The sequence below is a fragment of the Balaenoptera borealis genome (genome assembly GCF_965194805.1).
Source record: "Balaenoptera borealis genome assembly, chromosome: 3".
Lineage (NCBI taxonomy): Eukaryota > Metazoa > Chordata > Mammalia > Artiodactyla > Balaenopteridae > Balaenoptera > Balaenoptera borealis.
In genome coordinates this window covers 167,127,131-167,140,626 of record NC_138866.1, presented here as the reverse complement: position 1 = coordinate 167,140,626, position 13,496 = coordinate 167,127,131, and the positions used below count along the sequence as shown (strand labels likewise).

At 39.8% G+C, this 13,496-nt stretch overlaps 1 protein-coding gene across 27 annotated transcripts in view; it reads right to left on the bottom strand.

Annotated features, from left to right (window-relative positions):
• PARD3 (par-3 family cell polarity regulator) overlaps positions 1–13,496 on the bottom strand; it is a 625,186-nt gene that overhangs the window by 309,971 nt on the left and 301,719 nt on the right. For 23 of the 27 annotated variants that reach the window (XM_082385255.1, XM_082385273.1, XM_082385259.1 and 20 more), the window contains exon 5: positions 12,110–12,241. The exons of the other annotated variants lie outside the window; for them this stretch is intronic. In XM_082385255.1, coding sequence (XP_082241381.1) covers positions 12,110–12,241 — 132 coding nt within the window. The remainder of the gene's footprint in view (positions 1–12,109; positions 12,242–13,496) is intronic. 27 annotated transcript variants of the gene reach the window in all.

Below are 13,496 nucleotides of genomic sequence, written 5' to 3'. Positions count from 1 at the left end.
AAACTGGACAGCTACATGTAAAAGAATGAAATTAGAACACTCCCTAACACCATACACAAAAATAAACTCAAAATGGATTAAACACCTAAATGTAAGGCCAGACACTCTAAAACTCTTAGAGGAAAACATAGGCAGAACACTCTATGACATAAATCACATCAAGATCCTTTTTGACCCACCTCCTAGAGAAATGGAAATAAAAACAAAAATAAACAAATGGGACCTAATGAAATTTAAAAGCTTTTGCACAGCAAAGGAAACTATAAACAAGATGAAAAGACAACCCTCAGAATGGGAGAAAATATTTGCAAATGAAGCAACAGACAAAGGATTAATCTCTAAAATTTACAAGCAGCTCATGCAGCTCAATATCAAAAAAACAAACAACCCAATCCAAAAATAGGCAGAAGGCCTAAACAGACATTTCTCCAAAGAAGATATACAGATTGCCAACAGACACATGAAAGGACGCTCAACATCATTAATCATTAGAGAAATGCAAATCAAAACTACAATGAGATATCACCTCACACCAGTCAGAATGGCCATCATCAAAAAATCTACAAACAATAAATGCTGGAGAGGGTGTGGAGAAAAGGGAACCCTCTTGCACTGTTGGTGGGAATGTAAATTGATCCAGCCACTATGGAGAACAGTATGGAGGTTCCTTAAAAAACTACAGATAGAACTATCATACGACCCAGCAATCCCACTACTGGGCATATACCCTGAGAAAACCATAATTCAAAAAGAAACATGTACCACAATGTTCATTGCAGCACTATTTACATTTACCAGGACATGGAAGCAACCTAAGTGTCCATCGACAGATGAATGGATAAAGAAGATGTGGCACATATATACAATGGAATATTACACAGCCATAAAAAGAAACGAAACTGAGTTATTTGTAGTGAGGTGGATGGACCTAGAGTCTGTCATACAGAGTGAAGTAAGTCAGAAAGAGAAAAACAAATACCGTATGCTAACACATATATTTGGAATCTAAAAAAAAAAAAAAAAAATGGTTCTGAAGAACCTAGGGGCAGGACAGCAATAAAGACGCAGACGTAGAGAATGGACTTGAGGACATGGGGAGGGGGAAGGGTAAGCTGGGACGAAGTGAGAGAGTGGCATGGACATATATACACTGCCAAATGTAAAATAGATAGCTAGTGGGAAGCAGCCACATAGCACAGGGAGATCAGCTCGGTGCTTTGTGACCACCTAGAGGGGTGGGATAGGGAGGGTGGGAGGGAGACACAAAAGGGAGGAGAGATGGGAATATATGTATATGTGTAGCTGATTCACTTTATTATAAAGTAGAAACTATCACACCATTGTAAAGCAATTATACTCCAATAAAGATGTTTAAAAATTAATTAATTAATTAAAAAAGAAATCATGCTATCAAATTAATCCCCATATAGTCCAACGAGTATACTATCTTCCAAGGTAGCAGGGAAGACCCCATAATTCTAATCACTCATCTCATTAGATGTTCAATGAGCCCAGAGGATGATAAGGAATAAATAGGGACACCTAATAAGCGTTAATTTTAAAAAAAATTCTCTACAACCTATGTGAGGTTATCTTCCTGTAAGAATCAATTCCTTTCACTAAAAAACTTTTTGTGCAATTCCATAAGACACAAAGGATATCACTCCTCTCTTTGAAAATAATTTCTAAAACTCAATTTTATATGAAATATCCATGTATCAAAAGAGAAACTTTACTCAGAGAATTGAAGAAAACCATATCAAAAAGCTATCTACTAGATCTAAAATGCTAATGCTAGATCAGAATTTATAATATCCATATTTTATATACTGAACATGTAAATACCAAACTCCACTGTTCCTAGAATAAGAAAATTAGTCTCTTAAAGAAAACATTTTCCCCAGGCTGGGGTCCCAGAGTAATAGTATAATTCATATTCATTCTAATGACAATAAAAGCCTCAGCACTCTCTGCAAAAAAAATTTTAAACAGTAAGAAAACAGCTCTGAAACAAATAAAATATATATTCAGGAGAGAATATATTACTTTCAACTCACTTGCTTATAAAATATTAAATATAATCAAATGGTTTGTTCAAATATTGTTTTTCCAATTAAATGGAAAATTAATCTGTCACTTTAGTTATAAACAGAGTAATTTAATATTTTCTGATAATCAAATATTTTAAATATTCAAGTAATTAAAATTTTTAGAGCTAATAGAATCGATGACTATGTTGGACCTTGAGCAACATTTTAGGCGGCCTTTTTTTCCTCATGTCCCACTAATGCCTCACTTAAGTAAGTCCCAGCAGCTCTTACCCTCTAAGACCATGACCTTCTAGACAAAGCCTTAAAAGCCTCAGGGGGCTTTCCGAGGGCAACTGTGACCAACTGTGATACAGCAAAAGTTATAAGGATGCAGAGACACTGTTAGTAACAGGCTGATGGTGCTCACCTTTTAACACCTGAATCCATGTTCAGTTACAAGATGTTCTCAGGGGAAGATGAGAAGTGACTGAATAAGTGGATGAAGACTGCGCTCCCCATCAGATCAAGGTTTTTGAAGTAAAACTTGCACCACTTGCAACACAAGCCAGGATGCAGCCAAACATCGATGACTCAGAAGTATGACCGTGTTTCTAAGGTTTACTTATTTACATGACTTAATATTTAACAGGTTTTCTTTGCTTTACCTATAATCTGCCATTTTTAGCTCGTAACTAATAAAAATCACAATATCACATCATATGGCATAAAAATGGCCAATCTAGTCCACCCAACAAAGAATCCACCTGTAATACATGGTATCAGAAAAAATAAAAAATATTATGGGCTTTTTCCTTTCAATTTATCACAACACTCATTCACTCAAAAACACATGGGGGATGACTCGGAGCTACAAACAAACAGTAACCAAGACAACGCCTGTGCCATTTTAGCTCATGGAAACAGACATAAACAAAGATAAATTCAAATTCATAAATGTTATAAACAGAAGGCTGATGAAAGAAGAGACAATAATGTAAGGGCAGCAGGAATGTCCCCCTCCTGCAAGCGGGAGGATTAGGGAGGGTCCCCTGGGGGGGGGCGGGGGGGCAGGATGCGTGGGGTTGGATACATGAAAGATAAGAAGGAACCAAATCTGTGAACTGGGAGGGACAGTAAGCCAGGCAGGCAAAAGGGAGACAAGGGCGTGTGGGGCAGGGGGAGTGTTAATGGAGCGTGTATCTGCTGAGCGGAAAGATCTAGTGCAGAGACACACACACACACACACATTCAGGACTGTGTTGGGAGGAATTAAATACGAAGGCAAAGTCCTAAGACTGAGAAGGGATGGCAGACAGAACAGAGGTGAAGACGGCTGGCCTTAGGGAAGCTTCCTCCAGGTATGAGGACAGGGGGCATGAGCCCAGGAAGGTCTGTAAATGTAGTGATGGGAAAAGGAGGATACGAGAATGACTTCAGAGAAATGAGCGATTACCGCAGGCAGGAAGAGACACTGCACTCCTCAAAGGGTTTAACTTCGTTCTGATTAATATCCACATTGCCATTTTATCGTACAGCTTGGGAATTATGGTATTTATTTTAAAAAAAGAGAGAGAGAGAGAGAAAACATTGCTCCATCTTCTAATCTTATGAAGTTTGATTTACTAAAAATAAAAATATTTCAAGTAATATGTTCTTCTTGCAAAGGAGTATGTATTTCTACAAATACATAAAGTGAAACCTAAAAGCCCAAACAAATCCCCCTGCCTTGCAATACCATCAGGTGTATGTTGTGGAAACTACATGTTTATTTTACAGTATTTTCTTCTTTAAAAAGAAAGCTGATCAACAACCTCCTTTCAGCCATAAGAGTAGAGAAAAGAAAGAGAGAAAGGAAGGAAGGGAGGGAGGGAGGGAGGAAGGGAGGGAGGAAGAACTGAAGGAAAAAAAAGTCTCATAGATACACAGACCCAATGAAAATACTACAGGGCACATATACCCAGGCCTCAGTGGGGTAAAAAAGAACATAAAACCATTGGGCAAAATGTTTTAGTGCTTAAAAACGGTCATTTTTTCAGGACCATTCCAGAATCCTGTTGAAGGTAGCTGGAAAAAGCCTGTTTAAGACTGATTTTGAAAAAGTATACCTACCTAGATCATAACATTCCAAAATTTTAAATGGCTTAGAGGGATTCAATTGCTACAGGCAGGCTGCAGGAAACGGGTAGTGAAAACAACATACTGTAAGCCAAAGATGTTAATGCAATTTCTTAACCAGGATTTTTAAAGGATAGCAGTTCCCCCGCTCACTGGGCGTAGAAATAAAGAACAAATTTTCAAAGGCAAATGACATACAGATGGGTGGGGATAAAGAGAGAGGAGAAAGCCTGTATTCTTTTCATGGTCATATTTAATCACACAGCTCACAACAAAATCTTGAAGACTGCCTGCAATGAATTTATGAAAAGGCACCTGAGGGTCATAGCTAAAAAAGAAAATGTGCCTTTATCCACAGTGCAAGCTCTAAAACATCTAGCTCTAGCAGCTGTATTCACAGGCAAGAAAATCATCAGCTACTAACAGACTCCCAGTGAAGGTTAATCCACATACCACCAAAGATTTTTCACTCGGTAGAATTTCTGAAGCACTTCCCTGCTGCTTGCAGGCTTTGAGCTCCATAGGCCAAAGAAGCAATAAAAATGGCCAGTCATAAAGGAACAGGAGAATTGACTAGGACCCCTTAAACTGCACCCCTCACTCTAAAAGCCCATGGGCAGCCCTGTGTCTCCCGAGCTCCATTCACTTCACAAAGGTACCCAGAAGCTTAGAAAGTGGCCAAGCAGAAACCCTAGTAAGACACTTAGCCTTCTTAAATGGCATCCTTAGATCTAATCGTATCAAAGCCACGCGTGCTTGCCAAAACCAAAAGGGAATATAAAAAATGGACACAGACACAGAGATGGACACTAACGTCATTTTTATGTCAGATTATGTTCTTCAGAAAAGAACCAGAGATGATTTAAAATGATTAACTTTTATTTTAATTCTGGTAAGATGCCATGGAAGCAAGAATCCAATTCTGGAAGGATGATGAGGGCATTAGAAATACACCAGGGATGAAAATGAACCAGCCCAGCACCCCAAATGCTACTCCCAATATGCCAGGAGAAAAACAGTGACTGTTGTGACACTAGGGAGAGTTATCGAGGCTATTCTTACCCAAAATAAAGATAGCAAAGCAGCACCTAACAAGTGCCCACGATGCACCAAAAACTGGATCTGCATTTTGGTATGTGTTACTCACTCAATCTTCACGCATGAAGCCGATAGCAGGTATTATTTCCCCCATTTTGTCTATAGTGAAAATGAAGGTTGCAGATTTTATACAACCAAGAAAAGGCCACACCGGTGAGTTATGTGCCACTGAATTTACATAAGGGTAAAATGCTGCTTGTCGCTCTCACGAGAAAACACCATCCAAAGTGGCCCCGCACGTGGCTGGCAAGGCTCCTTGGGAAACTCGTGTTTCCTTCTCGGAAGAATGTCCGCCGGCCCCCTGCGCTCCAGTCCTGTTCTTACATTTGATGCTATAAGTCCGCTGTTCTTTGATAATACAAGTAGAAAATGTGCAGGGCTTCTGAAAAATAATATGTGTCACATACGCAGATGACACTATCAGTTTTAAACCTCAACTAATGTTAAGACATGTATTATAATGGCAGGCATCCCATTATCAAAGCACAACAAGATAATCTGCTCTTGGCATATCCAGGAGACATGACACCTCTCTTCAAAGGTTGTTTTGGTTTTATTTTTGGTGTTATTGTGAACATGACATGTTTCTGCTATGAAGAAACTCTCTGGCATTTTATAATGAAAACTAAACTTAATTTTTAAAACGATCTATGTTTTTAGTTTCTACATTTGCCGCTGTTAGAGGTGAACGCAATTCTATTTGCTTTGGCCCAAGTTCTGCGAAACTTTGCCAACTAGGAAATAATATTAATAAATCCCCTGCCTTTTAATAGAAAACTGGAGAACTTCAGAATTGGGAGGCAGGGGCCTTTGATTATTTTTAACCAGATTATCAAGTCTTTTGGTTACTCAGTGTCTATGTGCTAAAGAATAAACAAACAAACCACATTCCAGTTACTATTTAGCAGGACCAGACCCTAACCTCCTGTCCCATTAGTGTGGCGGAGACCACGAAGCCCGGCCAGTTCCCATGTCAGAACTTCCATAGCTCTTCCTTGTTCTAAGGGCTTGACCCTGCAGTCATTTCACTGACTGGTTTGCAGCTGTTGGAATCAGATTTCTGAAGAAGCCACCTCCTCATTTTGTCATTAAGAAAGTATGATCAGTTCATATTCTGGAAAACGAGTTATTTATGTCATCTGGATGGTTCTAAGTGTCAATGAGATGAGATTTTTTTTTCCCCCATTTAGAAAAGGTTTTTTTTTTTTTAAATAAATTTATTTATTTATTTATATCTATTTTTGGCTGTGTTGGGTCTTCGTTTCTGTGCGAGGGCTTTCTCTAGTTGCGGCGAGCAGGGGCCACTCTTCATCGCGGTGCGCGGGCCTCTCACTGTCGTGACCTCTCTTGTTGTGGAGCACAGGCTCCAGACGCGCAGGCTCAGTAGTTGTGGCTCACGGGCTTAGTCGCTCCACGGCATGTGGGATCTTCCCAGGCCAGGGCTCGAACCCGTGTCCCCTGCATTGGCAGGCAGATTCTTAACCACTGAGCCACCAGGGAAGCCCTAGAAAAGGCTTTTAAGCACTTGGGGAAGGATGAGATCTTCCCTGTGCAGGTGGATGGAGGAAAAACCAACCTCGGAGAGAGGTGTGGGCGCACAGCACGACCCCTGACCCCGTCACTCATCACGCCAGGGTGAAATGGGCAAAACCTAGGAACACGAGGACTTACTGACTGACTTACTCATTTTTTTAAACTATCCCCATACAAAATCTGGAAAAGCTTAAAAACGTTGCTTCACTATGCTGTTTACTCACATCCAAAACAGGCTCTAATTTCTAAAATTTACTTCTGCTCTAGCTCCTCAAAACTTTGGCTTTAATCAAATTACAATGAAATGTAAAAATGAAACACTTTCATAGTAACTTACCTTTTCCATGATTTGTGACTATACTCACTGTGTAGCACGTGAATAGCAATCATAATGTATAAATATTTTCAAAAGTTTAAAAAGTATCAGGATAAGCAGACAATGTTGGACTCTTCTGAGAACAGGACCAATGATAAGCATTCATTCCCTGGCATTATTTTATTACATAGGTTTTCTATTTAACCATCCGCTACTTTCTAATTATAATCTCTAGGAGTCAACAAATACAGGCTGATGTAAAAACAGACCTATCCCTGGATTAGCCACATTCATTTCAGATGGAATAAGTGATCAAAATTCAGAAATGTTCTGTCTGCATGAAAAAGCCTGGAGCAAAAGCGTCGTGGCTGGAGACAGTGACAAAAGTGCACAAAATAAGAAGGAAAAAGGCAGTTTAGTGCTTCTAAAACTCACAGCCTCACAGGCTCCAAAGAGGACGGGACGGCCCATTCAATGTCAAACCTAAACCTCGTGATCACCACACATTTAAGGTCTTTCTCTGAGTCTGCCTCCCTCGGTATAATCTGCCAATTAGATGTGGTTTTTGCTTGATGGAAAGAACCTTAAAGCATGGACTTTTCTCTAAAGGTCAGGGCAGTCGTCCCCTGTAACAGAGAGTAAGTGGTGGCTGGAATGTGCCTTCCACCTCCTAGTGTTTTCTGTTAATTGGCTTCAGGCCTGTTCACCCAGACAAGGTAGTGAAAATGGCAGGCTCCCAATTAGCTTAAATTTCCCTTAAGGTCCCTCTACATTCTGGTCCCAAATTCTCCCAATCATGTATTGTAAAGTTCCTGCCTCCTCTTCTGTGGAATTTATTAGTTGCAATAAACTGTGGGGATAGAAGAACAAAGGCAGCTTATGATCTATTATCTGCCAATATTAAATTATAGTCCATGCAGAGTCAAGGAAATGGTAATCGTTAAAAGGAATTCAGATTTCTTAAAGCATTGTCACACATCAAAACTGGGGAGGCTTCCCTGGTGACGCAGTGGTTAGGAATCCACCTGCCAATGCAGGGGACAAGGGTTCGAGCCCTGGTCCGGGAAGATCCCACATGCCGTGGAGCAACTAAGCCCGTGCGCCACAACTACTGAGCCCGTGTGCCACAACTACTGAAGCCCACGTGCTTAGAGCCCGTGCTCCGCAACAGGAGAAGCCACTGCAATGAGAAGCCCACACATCGCAACTAGAGAAAGCCCACACGCAGCAATGAAGACCCAACGCAGCCAAAAATAAATAAATTAAATTAATTAATTACCAAAAAAAAAAAAACAAAACTGAGGGGGGTTTGCTGTGTTTTTTGTTTCTTGGGTCTTAGAGTCAAAATTTCGGAAGCAGGAGAACATTTTTAAGGCAACACGACAGAAACCCATTTAGTTTTCAAATCCTCTGTGCTTCCTCTGAGAGCTCCCGGGAGAAGGAAGTCACAAGATTGAGGTAAGAAAAGGATGTCTTTGAAAGACGCTCAGTCCTCTACCTTCCGAGATGACCCTGACGTAGGATGCCGCTACAGGCAAATCTGAGCAAGGTGAGTCAGTCATGATTCTGGAATCATGTAGACTTTGACTCCAAGTGCTTCCTGGGTCAGAGTTCAGAGTTCAGATACACCACCTACCTTTAGAGACAGAGGTGTGACTTACCAACACTCTAACAGAGGGAAGGAAGATTCAACGGCCCCCTTATCAATCCCAAAAGAGAAAGCACCTCAGCTTCCAGAGGTGCCTGCTAGCTCAGCACTCACACCCTCCTTTGTCCTTTTCATCCCTACTGTTTATTCCCACTGGCAAAGCTGATGTGGTCATAATTGCCTTCAAAAAACAGAGATAATGAGAAACAAGCACTCTAGTAGGAAATAGAGCAAAAACAAAACCACTGGAGGCATATACAATCTAGAACTCTCTTGACCTCTTCAGTCCAGATGGCATAACTAAAAGAAGACACCAGTTCCACCCCGGTGATCCCAAAGCATAAAGGCAAGGGCTGATTTTTTTTTTAACCATATGAAATATTCTTTTATCTACATGATGCCACTCCTTTACTATATTTTTAATGGCAAAAAAAAAAAAACACAGAAGAGACATCAGGCCATTAAAGTCAAATGACTCATGGGAACAGTTAAATGAGTAAGTCCACAATTAAATGAGAATGGCTGGACTAGATTTCCAGTGTATCCAGCATAACCTATTTGTACTCTTCTGCCCAAACAATTGTGCTTACTTTTGGCCAAAGTTTTAATATGGGTTTTGTTTTGTTTTTGCTGTTCCTGTCCAGTTAAATAGACTTCAGGCTAGTTAATTATCCTGCTGATGGTAAATCATTAAATTTAATGAATGGATCGGCATTTCTTAAACTGAAGCCAAGGAAGAAGATGATTGCAGGCTCAAGAGTCAATAAGCTAATGTCATTTACAGTGGGCTACACATACTAAGAAAGCACTTTTTTTTTTCCTTTTTTAACTTTCTTATCGTGGAACAAATACTTCAAATAACTTCAACAAAAGCCAATCAAGGCTTAGTTTTGGAAAAAAAAAAAAAAAGGTGTTTGTGTCTCAATGTATCCCTTTTGCTTAAAAAGAAACCCCCAAATTACAAAGAAAATCTATACTACTTCCCATAAAAACAGGCCTACAACCGCAATAGTAAGACAAAGTTATATTTTTAGAAGTAATTAAATGTATCATATTTTAGAAACTCCGGGCTGCCAATTTTTTTCTCCTAATCTTACAATAAAAATGGTCATCAGATTCAGCATCTTCAGCTTGAACGGAGCCCTGATTGTGTTTAGTGATGAGCAATTGTGTTTCAGGGAAGGTAAACCCCCATTTCCACCCCCAGCACCGGGAGGTCAAACGCAATTAGTCTAAACCAACACAGGTACTTTTACTGCCTTTGATTTCGAAAGGGGTAGGCAAGTCATGAGATTCTGGACAACAAAACACAAAGGGCATCTGGTGGGCGGGGAAGGGGGAGGTGGTGGTGACAGGAAAAGCTTATCTGCTTTCAAATGGGTCACAGTGAAGAGAAGGGCCCCGCCCCCTTCCTCTGCAAGGATGTGATGGTCTGGACCCAGCAGGAAAGGACTAGCCAAGCCTGCGGGGCTCCGGGAGAAACTGGGGAACCTTGACCCTCAGGAAGGCCACTGGGCCAGAAATGAACCCCTACCTTCCCTTCCCCTTGACTTCTTGTTAAAGGAGCAAGGAGTAGTTCCTTATCATGCAATCTAGATGTTCTGTATTAGCACCCAAAGTTTTTCCAACAAATATACTAAGACACACTGAATTTGTCTGGGTACCGGGCATGACTCTAAGCCCTCAGCAGGTATTCTATCACCAATGAGGCCAGCGCTATGATTACCCATCTGCTATGTCCACTATGTGAATAAACTGAGGGACAGACAAGGTGAGCAAGTGCCCAAACCCCACACGTGGTGAAGAGCCGATAGCAGCCAGTCTGACCCCAGGCCCGAGGTGAACTATCTCAATCCTAAAAAGTTACTTCAAAGTGATAATTTTCTCAAAACAATACAGATTTTAAACTAATTGGTGTTACTATTTCATTATCACTGGGTTTTCACTTGTTTTTATCACTTGTTTTTCCTAAGTAGAACTTCCACGGTTTTTAAACTATTTAAAATCATTTCCAGGGACTTCCCTGGCGGTCCACTGGTTAAGACTTCACCTTCCAATGCAGGGGGTGTGGGTTTGATCCCTGGTCAGGAAGCTGGGGTCCTACATGCCTTGCAGCCAAAAAACCGAAACATAAAACAGAAGCAATATTGTAACAAATTCAATAATGACTTTAAAAATGGTCCACATCAAAAAAAAAAATCTTAAAATTATTTCCAGCACACAAAGTTTTATGCTCCTTACTATAGGATAAAAATCATTCCATCACAGGTGGCACAAAAGGCAAACTGTCCTTTTTTATTGTTTCATAATCAAACACCCCACATACACAGAACTATTTTAGGAGGCTTATGCTGTAAAACATAGACTGAGATGAATTCAGCAAAACACTTCGGGTTTCTTTCCACTGATATCATTAATGTAAATTGAAAAACAGCTATTCCAGTATCTAGGCAACCGAACTATCAATAATTTTAGAAATTATTGAAACTGATACACAACAAAACATTCTGTCACGGAGTACTCACCTAGTTTGTGATCCATATGAACTTTTTAAAGAATATAGATGACGAAGGAACCAAATAAGTACATTTTTAATATCAAAACTATTAAAACTACAAAGAAAACACTGGTGTTCCTACTACAGAGAAACACTGTGACTAACAATTAACACTTTAAAAAAACAACACTGCAAGAATTTTTTATACATCAAAACTTACCAGATAAATTCTTAGTCTTCATACCAACAGTTTTGTTGCAAACAGTCCTCTTCCCAAGACAGGAAGCCATTATGTATACTGAGTGGTAACAATTCTGATTTCATGAATTGGAGGTGACTACCCCACAGAGTGAACTAAGCTACTCTGAAGACGTAGACACCTACAACAGGTCCTTGACATTTATGAAAGGACAAGTCCCCAGACCTGACAAGATAGTCTAAATGCTGAAACAACACTAGAGCTTATATTTTTCCCATAAAATGAAGTCAGGGATAACAGAAAATTTATTTTGCGTCTTCAGATCCTTTGACTTAATTGCCTCTCAGTCGAGAGGAGAGCCCATGGGTGGTCTTGAAAGTCTACCTATAAACCGTATTATTCACACCAAATATCTGTGCCTCACAGCCTAACAAGCTCTACGGTGGTGATACTTGAGAATCTACAGCACCTGCTTATGAGAAATCTTTGATCAGGAACCACCACCGAAATATTCTACATTTATGTTACACACACTCTGATGCAGAGCCTGGTCCTTAACTACAGTTCGGCAGAATCACTTATCTCCAGTCATCACTGTGATGGAGGGAAACGTCTGGGGGATGGGCTAGGAAGGTACACCACCGACGCGTGTAGAAGGATTCGTTTATGTTACCTGTTCTTGCTTCTCCAGCCACTTGTCCACCATTGGGTGACTGGCACTCAGAGACGAGCGAGCATTGTCTCTCTGAAATTGGTTAGACCAGTTACTAGTGTCCCGTGGGAGGCTTCTGTAGTTTTCATCTTTCTATTCAAAAAGAAACAAAAAGGTGTCTTGTAAAAAACCAGATCTTGCAAATTAATGATGCACCTGGTTTTTCAAAAGTAGCAGAAAAATGATTCTACATATTTAAAATGTTTTTCCCAAGTCTATACCAAAGAGCTGACTGAGGACATTTCCTCCAGGTTAGACCTCAGAAATGCAGTCACCTGCCTGGGATAAGGGAGTCTGAGGGCTGCGGCCACACAGGCAGGCCCAGAATAGACAGAAGAACACACTCTGCCCTCCTCTCGAATCAACCTCCCCAAGCCAAGTACGTGCACCAGAAAATGGAAAATACTTCTATACCAGACTTTTATCATCACTCAATCACGGCATTTTCTCTTTTCTTCTTCCTTCCAATCTTAGAATAATATTGTGAGATATTTTCTATAATTCACCAAAAATGTTTAAAACAGGGAAGATGAATGAATTTGCTCTTTATTTAGATCCTCGTAGTTTTGTGACTTTGGGCAAGAGATTGAAGACTCTGGGTTCTTCTGTTGCCTCCTTCACAAGCTAGTCGTAAACATTAATTCAAATATCAAGTAGAGAAAAAAATTAGTCTATCCCAATACATGGTACATAATAGACATATAGTTGTTCACCCCGACATGCTTATGACGAGTGATGTCTTTACATAAAAACCGAGTCAACTGATAAATATTTATTTAATACACCCCAGAGCAACCAAAGTATCTCTTTCAAATAATAATTTATAACAGCTTGCTTTGGCTTTAGAGCTGCAAAACTTAATTTCAATGTTCTGAAAAGAAATGAGAAGGCTAGGATAAGGTAGGAAAGTCGAACATTTTAGTTCAATAACTAAATCCAAATATCTCCTACAAGAATAAATTTAAAATGTTAACCTCACTTTAACCCACTTACATCAGTGCCCCACTTTAAGTACCCAAATATTTTCCTTAAAAACTTTGCTAAGGGTAGCGTGGTTGTAAATATCATCATATACATGATTGATCCTTATCCTTTATTACTTAAACCACATGAGCAGTCAGCACACACATAGAAACAAAAAAGTGTAATGTAATAGATTTGCATTGTATAGACCTTAGCAATAGACCGGGATACTGTTTTCTGTTTCATCAGAGAATAAAACTTAAAAATGAATTGACTGTCCTGGACCTATGCCAATGCTGTGACATATGAAAAAGAAATTTTTTTAACCTATAAAGATTTACCAGTATAGTTTTGGCATGAAACTTTGTAATTTTTTAAAAATCAA